The sequence below is a fragment of the Cynocephalus volans genome, chromosome 10 (assembly GCF_027409185.1).
Source record: "Cynocephalus volans isolate mCynVol1 chromosome 10, mCynVol1.pri, whole genome shotgun sequence".
NCBI classification, from domain to species: domain Eukaryota; kingdom Metazoa; phylum Chordata; class Mammalia; order Dermoptera; family Cynocephalidae; genus Cynocephalus; species Cynocephalus volans.
The window spans coordinates 37,708,384-37,717,814 of record NC_084469.1 but is presented as its reverse complement, the minus strand read 5'-3'; the positions used below and the strand labels follow the sequence as shown (position 1 = coordinate 37,717,814).

Genomic DNA, 9,431 nt, shown 5'->3' with positions numbered 1-9,431 from the left:
ACGAGGAACTGCCAGATGATGCAGCAGTGCCACTTCTGTGTATACACCCCGAAGAACTGAAGGCAGGGACTTGAACAGATATTTGTACACTGTTCATAGCAGCATATTCACAACAGCCCCAAAGCAGAAGCAACTCAAGTGTCCCTTGGCAGATGAATGGATAAACAAAATGGGTACGTACACACAATGGAATATTATTCAGTCTTAAGAAGGAAGGAAATTCTCGCATATGGTACAACCTGGATGTACCCTGAGGACATGATGCTAAGTGAAATAGCCAGTCACAAAAAGATAAACACTGTCTGATCTCATTTATATGAGGTATCTAGGGTAGCCAAATTCATAGAGACAGAAAATAGAACAGTGGTTGTCAGGGACCAGGAGGGGGGTGGGGAGTTAGTGTTCAGTGGGTACAGAGTTTAGTTTGGGACGATGGGGATGGTTGCCCAACACTGTGAATGTACTTAATGCCACGGAACTGTACACTTGAAAATGGTTAAGATGGTAAATTTTATGTTATGTATATTTTACCAAATTAAAATAAATAATTTTTAATTGCATTTTTAATTAAATGAGAAGAATAAAGAAACTGATTTGATTCTCCAAGGATGTTGGGGCAAGAGTCAGTGTGAGCATGACGAGCAGAAACGGGGGAGAAGTGCTACTTGTATTTAATACACACCAGCCACCGGGACAGGTTCTAAATGCAGCTCTGCCACTTACTGGCTGGGTGACCACTCTCCACTCTGGAACAGGAACAGGGCTCCTGGGAGGACCAGGAGATGCCGCATGTGGGCGGATGCCCATAGTACATCAACACGTACCACAAATGCATGGAAATATTATTCTCTGCCAAATGGGGGCAAGGTCATCAACCTGCTGAGAAGGAAGGTGCTAAGCGAGGGGAAGGTGGCAAAGGGGGGATGCTTTTGACCTCTGGATGAGAGTCATGAAGGTTTAGATCAGCCCAGTGGGGATAAGATGGGAAGGCCGGGGGGAGGGCCAGAGAGTTGGCTGAGCAGCAGGGAGGGCCCCCTGAGCCTGGATTCTCATTCTTATGTCTACACCTCATGTAAACGCAATTATACTGTATTTATCCTTCTGTGACTGGCTATTTCACTTAGCATAATGTCCACAAGGTACATCCACGATCTAGCATGTGTCAGACTTTCCTTCCTTTTTAAGACTGAATAATATTCCATAGCACATACATACTACATGTTGTTTATCCATTCATCCGCTGATGGACATTTTAGGGAATCCTCTTAAGCCCCCCTGGCAGCCTAACGGAGGAGAAATGAAGAACGCTGAAATTGCCCGGGGCTCCTGTGATAAGAGTGAATATATTTCTGAAAATACTGACCCTAGGCTCTAGCCGGGACAAAAGGACGAGTAAACACAGATTGACCATTGATCAGGGTCAATATTTTCTAAATCCTGGAACTATACACCCAGGGCTATGTGAAATGATTTCAGCTAGCACACAAACACATTAAAGTCATAGTTATTCTAATTTTCATTCAGACGTTCATACGGCTTCCAGGACAAAGTCTCTGATTGGTGCTATCATGTTTTTTCCACTCCTCTAAAATTTGTGAATCTTCAGCTTTTATTTGAGAAAGAAAAAAACAGGTCCGAGGTTCAGCAATTTCAGTAGGTAAAATGCTCAACAAATTTAACTCAACAAATCTGGCCCACAGCCTGGTTTTGCAAATAAAGTTTTATTGGTACACAGCCAGACTTATCTATTTACAGATCATCTATGGCTCTTTCATCACAATGGCAGAGTTGAATGGTTGTAACAGTGACTGACAGAATGGCCCAAAAAGCCTAAAATACATACTACCCAGCCCTTTACACAAAAAAATTGAGGACCTTGGTCTAATTTAATTACATTGTTTTTTCAATGTGTATATTCCTCAGTGTTTTTTCAGTGTAATACTTTCTATTATGTCATACCAGGTTTTCGCTAATTGTGACAATAATTGATTTTTAAAAAGAATCCATTCAAAGAAAAAAATTAACAAAATAGGATGCATTAACAAATGAATGTAATATTATATAATAGGTGATAGAAGTACACTGCAGCTACGGCAAAATCATGAGAGTGGTACATATATAACCAAGGCTTGATAAACACTGGATCATGAGAGCAGGGAAGCTGAAGAATTTGAGGACGAATTTAAAGAGCTGCTTTAGTAGAGGTAAGTGATTTGCAGGAAAACAAGGGGTCTGGGAAGGGGATTTCATGAGAATAAAGGACGGAGAGAGGGCTCAGCATGTCCTAATGGACCTACTGGGAAAGAGAGGAGGCAGCCAGGGGCAGGAGCTGCAACTAAGTGAAGCCAGGGTTGGTAAAGCAGGAAAAGGACAGTGCGATGGAGAATGCCTTCCAACCTGGGGTTTTCCTGACAGAAGTATCATGACAGAAAGAATGCGAAGGTATTAGTGACAACTACGACAGTGACACTTGTCTAAGTTGACTTTGTGCAGGTTCTAAGCACTTCACACCTACGAACTCACTTAATTCTCACAGTAACCCTGTGAAATAGGGATTCTTTTACAGTGAGGGAGTTGAGGCACAGAGAGGGTAAGTAACTTGCCCAAGGTCACACAAGCCAGTGAGTGGCACAGTCAGGCACTCCACTAAGCTCTGCACTATGAAAAGGCAGGGAGGCCAGTGGGCAGGGCAGAGTGGCTAGATCCACCCAACAACATCTGAGCCTGGCCACCCAGGAGGTGACTGGGCCTTGGTCATTTGTAGAGTCAGGTCTGGGAATTGTGACACTGGGTCAGCTGAGCTCCTGACCGGCCCATCCCTGTCTCAGTCTTGCCCTGCCCTTTAGGATCTGGATCATGGAGAGGCCGTCATCCTGTGACATCACAGGGAGATGACAGATCATGGTGACTTTGCCAAGGGAGTGATGAGGTCTCAGTTGCCAATTAGAGGCAGAGCCGTGAGGCAACAGCAGCAGAACAGGTCTGAACCACAGTGGCAGCTAAGGCCCCAGCAGCCCAGAGAGGTCTCAGAAGCAGAGGGGCAGAGGCATCCTAAGTGACCATACCCAGAAGTCACAGGCTGGGGCTGGGTGTCCAGTGGTGCCCTCCACACTGTGTTCATGGCTCAGAAAGCAAAGCTTCAGAGCAGCATGACAGATGCTACTGTCTTGTAGTTCCCTGCTTTTGTCCTTTTTGTATTTATCGCCACCTGAAGTTATATCACTCAGGTGTTACTTAATTATTAACTATGTGTCTCCCCCCAAGAATATTAACTCTGTGGTGTGAGGTTCTGGACTTGATCTTGTTCTCTGCTGCCTGACACATCATCGGTGCTCAATAACATCGGTTTCATTTAAATCCCACTTCAGCTCAAGCTTCTAAATGTGTAGGGGTCACTCAGGGCTACCCACCCATGGAGGATGAGCTCCTTGGTTTGGCCATTAGAGGTGAGAGACCCTCCTTCCCAGCTCCCTCTCAATGATACAGGGACAACCAATGGCATCTCTGTGTCCCAGGAGCTGAAGCGTGGTGCCTAGTGGCACAGTGAGCCACCTTTAATGGGGGGATGACACTACAGTTATCTGTGTTTCTGAAAACTTGGTTTGAGAATCTAAATTTTCTATATAGACTACAGATAGATGTCAAAGAATGTACAAACAAACAAACAAAGCTTTTAGCTAATTATCATGGGTTATGGGTTGAATTCCCTCTGTACCTCAGAATGTGACTTTATTTGGAAATAGGGTCTTTGCAGATGTCATTAGTTAAGATGAGGTCATACTGGAATAAGGTGGGCCCTACTCCAATATGACTGGTGTCTTTACAAAAAGGGGAAATTTGGGCCCAGAGACACGTGCACAGAGAGAACGCCACACAGAAATAAATGCAGAGATCATGGGGTTGCACCTGCAAGCCAAGGAATATTGAAGGTCTCCAGCAAAGCACTAGAAGCTAGCAGGGAGGCCTGGAAATGATTCTCTTCACAGCGTCAGAAGGAACCAACCCTGCCCACACCTCGATCTCAGACTTCCAGCCTCCAGAACCGTGAGACAATGCATTTCTGTTGTTCAAGCCACCGAGACCGAGCTAGTTTGTTACAGCAGCCCTGGCAACCAAAGCAGCTATTTCCAACAGCGGATGCTAGCCTTGGCAAGTAAACCACTCACCAAAGATCTCTGTGGGAAGAAGAGGGTGGTGTGTCCTTCTAGCTAAAATGGAGCACAGTGCACAGTTCTGTGTCAGTTCAGGAGAACACTTCTTGCTGGTGCCCTGCCCAGGTCAGCCTCCGCCCGGGTGCCTTCTGTTTCCCACGCTTCCAGTCACTCTCCCCCTTTCTCTTGTCTCCCTCCTCCTCTTCCAGCCTTCCCCATGGCAGGGCTCGACTCTCACCTGGCTTTTCATCAAACGTCCCAGTCAGTCCCTCCCAGCTGTGCAAATACCCAGAGTGCCTCGACTCACAGGAGAGGTACCTTCAGAAAGCAGGAGCAGGAAAGATACCTGGGGCAGCAGGTGTGCAGGGGCTCCTCATGGCTTGGCTGGTCTTCGGGGGGCGGGTTGGGGGCACAGTTAGCAACATGCAAAAACGGCCATGTATTGTGTGAGAAGGGAGTGGCAGACTGCAGAACCAGAAGACAATGCAGCCCGTTTCTGTAAGGAAGAAGAGAGAAAGTCATGGTTCTGGAGGATGCACGCCAAGTAGTTGATGCTAAGTAGCTCTGGATACTGAAATAGTGAGTGGTTTCAACTTGGTTCCTTTTGCTCATGAATATGTCATTTCGGCTGGTAATGAGAAAGAGAGAGAGAGAGAATAGCAGTACTAAAAATGTTGAGGAGATCCAGAATGTAAGGAACCAGCATTTCCATGGGATGCTCCAGGTCTTGTTGAGAGAGGTTGACCTGAAGCAGGGCACAGGGAGAAGCTTTTCTTGCCGCCAGCTTCTCTCTGACCCAGCACATCAGATGGAAGTAAGCTGACCAACCATCCTTGTTGACCCAAGACCAAGGGATTTTCCAGCACATAGAAATTTTAGCACTAAAATTCCTGTTCACTATAGACTAGAGCCACACACACACAGAACTCTGCAAAGGCTCCTGGGAACTTGTGCACAGCTAGGCCAGGACACATCAGCCCAGCTCTGCACAGCCACAGTGTGGGTACTTGACCTGCCCCTGGGGAGAGGCCATTGCTGTCCACTGACTCTTCCTCCCAGGAGGACAATGGATAGGAGGTGTCATGACTTCCCTGCAATGGGAGGGGTTCCTGTGTGGGCACCTCACCCCTTCTAGGACACACGGGGGAAAGCATGCAAATATGGGCGGGGAGAATGGCCAAGCTTCTCACTCTGAGATGCTCCAGGTTGCCTGCCTGGCTTGGGTCAAGTCTCATAATGTTTCATCTCCTAAAAAGTATGGTTATATCATCCTTACCTCAAGCACCCACCTACCCCACTTTCCCCAGTACTTTTTCTGAAAGTTTCTCTCTTATCCTGGCTTATTTTACATATAGGAAACACAATTTGAACATTCCCTATTTATTCTCACCCTCTGGGGAAGGCAAAAGAAAAAGTGGAAATTATTTGCATCATTTATCTGGGGAAACTGAGGTCCACAGAGGTCTGGTGCCTTGTTCCAGGCCCCACTGTGAATCAGGGACAGAGGGGTGGCTGTCCGGGCAGCTCTGCAGAGGTGACCAAGGGCTTCTCATCTGATGTTCACTCCACACACCCAGTGAGTGGCCACAGTGATAAGGTCTCCCCATCTTGTACATAACCCTTCAGGGATACGAGCAGTGTCTGGAAGAGCACACGGCTGTGGCCCATCATGAGACACAGCAAACACGAAGTCAGTGTAGAAAACACAGGGCCAATGGGCCATGTGAACACCTCTTGGCTTTTGCCTGGGAGTTGCCTTTCGGTCCACCCCGAGGCTACTGCAGACGGAGGCCGGAAGCTGGAAGTCCCTTCTCTCCCTGTTTTCTTCTGTATTCACGCGGTGTTTTTCATCTTTGCCCCTTTCCGAAGCCTGCCTTCTGCCCATTGTCACAGGAAGCTCAGGTCCTTCGGTCCTCAGAGTGGAGAATCTACATGGCAGACAAAATTTCTTTTGCTAATATTGACCAACTCTTACAGCATCATTTCAAAATCTATTGATGTCAACAAATTCTTGTCCACGTCCTTTACATAAAACCTCCTTTCTCCACCAGGAAGAGTGTGGGGGGGAGACTGGGGGGAGAACACCCACCCTATCACATCAGATGATTCCAACTGTGTCTCAGAAACAGTATGCTCAAGCTCTCTGGCTTGCATGTCAGAGAACAAGGCACGGGACAGCCCCTCCTCCAGGGCCACGGGACCCCTGACACTGCAGATTCACCCCAGGGCACCCTGACTCCCCTGCTGCACGGTCCTAGTGATAACCAGCCCAATTAACAGTGATGTCAGATTATTTTGGTTGGGATCATTCCTGAGCCATGAAACAGTTAAGAAATATCCTGCCCCACTGGCTGCGAACTCATAAAGGGAGACCCACGTGTACTTCCTTGTGGCTCCGAGGCGTGCCGGCTCTCTCATTTGCTCACACCCAGCGGGGAGAGAAGGCAGCCCAGGCAGGACGGCACCCTCCCATGCAAATCACCCCCGGGAGAGCGGCTGGGCTCCTCCAGCTCCTCCCGGGCAATGCTCCTGGGGCGGCCATGGGGAAGATGCCATCTCGGGCGCTGCGTAGTCTTCCTCATCCTCGCCCTCCTGCTTGATGCTGTGGGCCTGGTCATTTTGCTGCTGGGGATCTTTGCCACACTGACTTTCTGGGACTTCTTGGTCTACACGGGAGCCCTGATGCTGGCCTTCAGCCTGCTGTTCTGGATCGCCTGGTATACCTTCAACATCGAGGTGTCCCTCGATAAGCTGGACTTGTAGTTTGGCCTGGGCAGAGGAGGGACTTGGGCACCATATGCAGCATGTCTGTGAACTTGGGGCTGTCAGGCAGCGACCAGATGCAGCTCTCACCAGGTGCAGCTCCCACCGGATGCCCCACTGGGACAAGGTGAGTGCACACAAGACCTGCCTGGCAGGGTGGCCATGGACGCTCAGACGGGCAGGGGTTAGCCAGGGCCTCCTGAAGCTGAGTGGGCAAACAGCCAGATGACTGCACTCCAGCTGGGGACGGTGTAAACCTGGGCTCAGGTCAGTCCTACAGTGGACCAGCCAGGAGAATGTGGGCAGGTGTTTTCTCCTCTGGGTAGGGACACTTTTCCTCACAAAGGCTGGAGAGAGGGTCTCTTCAGCCCCTTCTTCTTCTGCCACGCAGAATGGGAAGCTATCCCTTCAGCTTGGAACTTGGGAGAAAACAGCCCACCTGATTCTCTGCTGGGGAGAACCCCTGCTGAGAAAACCCTTGAGTACCAGAACAGGATAGAAAGTTCCCAAAGGCTGCCCGTGCCCTTGTATTCCTGGGGGGTGGGGAGAGGGGGGTGCTGGGCTTTGGTGGGAGCAGAGCAGAACCACCCACCCAGAATGGCCCTACTCACTAGCTCCCTCCTTGCCCCTGCCTGCTGGGCCCCCAGGAGAGGGTCGGGACCTGCCTCCTCTGTCAGCAGCGCCCCAGCCCACCCTCCTCACACATGCTCACAGGCGGCCCACACATGTGCCCTGGCCAGCCTGGGGGATCCAGAAGTCAAGAGACTTTGGCTTCATGGGTGTCATCGGCCAAGCTGTACGTCACAGAAGGCGAGTGGCTCAGTTGACTGCATGGAACCAAAGAGGCAGACGGTTATGAGTTTTCACATAGAGATGGAGCCCAAAAGATAGTGTTGATCTGGCCCTTACAACCCTGAACTAGAGACGGGCAGCTGCCCCAGGGGACTGAAATCGGAGCCCTGGGTGCTTTGATCATTGCACCCTTCTCCCCAGGACCTGCACTCAGGTGCAGCCAGGCACTCCCTTTTGATTACATGGTGTAGGATCAAAGGTCATTGCTGAGTAGGAAGAAGGAAGTAAAATTGTATCTTTTCTGAGAGGTTACATCTGACTCTCAGAACTGAGAGGAAGGCAGCAAACTGAGGAGGTTTTGGTAGGGCAGGGTAAACGTGTACCCAGCAGACCACGTGGAAAGAGGTGAGACGTCCGCGCACCTGGGTCCTGACTGAGCTCACCACTTGTTAGCTGGTGACAGTGGACAGTCCGCATCACACTCTAAGCCTGTATTCCCACCCCTGAAATGAGGATAATACTCCCTGCCCTTGCTGCTGAAGGACAGCAAAGAGGTAAGGCAGGAAAAGGCTCTTTGCAAACGACGTGGTTTTTATGAATGTCGAGCGTTGGTACTAAACACATAATCTGGGGTTAGTAAACTGACCCAGGGCCCAAATCCTGAGCACCTTGGTGTCTTTCAATTTGGTAGTGGTGGGGTCAGCTCACACTTTGCATCATGAACCTTTAAAGCAAGAAGGGACCCCGATTTGTTTGCTAGTTTACCCAAATGTGTCAGGCACTGTGCAAGGCCCACGGGATACCATGAAGAACAGGACATATGGGGTCTCTACTCTTGGGAAGCAAGACAGACATTAACCAAACAGCCACACTAACAGAAGTACAATGTCAAAGTCAGGTGAGGACCAGGAAGAAGAAGAGAATCGTGCCGCAAGGACGTTCAACAGAGAAACTGACCCGGAAGGTGGGGTCAGGGAAGGCTTCACGGAGGAGGTGATGTTAGGCTGAATGCCAAAGGAAGAAAAGGAGCTGACTGGAAAGTCTTTCGGGGAGAGGCAATGGCTTGGGCATAGGTCCTGGGGTAGCAGGAAATAAAAGACAGCGGGGAGATCAAAGGGCAGAGAGAAGGTGCAGCAGAGAGTAAGGACCCTGTGGTAGGCAGAGGTGAAATGTAGCAGGGCCTTTAGGGCCCTCTGAAAAATTTGGGGCATTACTTTAAGAACAGTAAGAAGACACTGAAGAGACGTAAGCAGGGGTAGGGGCTTGACATAATTGGAACTATGTTTCCAAAAGACCACCCTGGGCACAGCACAGGTTAGAGTTAGTATTATTAGTGCCAGCCTGTGGCTCACTCGGGAGAGTGCAGTGCTAATAACACCAAGGCCGTGGGTTCAGATCCTATATAGGGATGGCCTGTGGCTCACTTGGGAGAGCGTGGTGCTGACAACACCAAGTCAAGGGTTGCGATCCCCTTACCGGTCATCTTTTATATATATATATATAAAAAAAAGAGTTAGTATTATCACCAGTTGAAAGCCATTTGGGAAGCTAAGACATGTGCCCAAATAGCATGGAGTCCCCCAGGTGAGGCTCCTTGCCCTGTACATCCTTCCTGCCTTGAACAGAAGTTCAGCAGCCCATGGGTGAAGAGTGTGGGCCATACCCAGACTGTATGGTTTATACTCAGTTTTGTTCCTTCCTAGCTATGTGACCTGGGGCAAGTGA

The 9,431-nt window shown here is 49.3% G+C and overlaps 1 protein-coding gene across 1 annotated transcript; it reads left to right on the top strand.

Moving 5' to 3' along the window:
- Positions 1 to 6,674: 6,674 nt before the first annotated feature.
- Positions 6,675 to 6,914, top strand: TMEM238L (transmembrane protein 238 like). Its single transcript, XM_063109490.1, has one exon. The coding sequence runs from the start codon at positions 6,675 to 6,677 to the stop codon at positions 6,912 to 6,914; it is 240 nt and encodes a 79-aa protein (XP_062965560.1).
- Positions 6,915 to 9,431: the final 2,517 nt, after the last annotated feature.

What these genes read in the sequence shown, in the direction of transcription:
- TMEM238L (XM_063109490.1), top strand. Translation starts at nt 6,675, where the DNA reads ATGCTCCTGGGGCGGCCATGGGGAAGATGCCATCTCGGGCGCTGCGTA.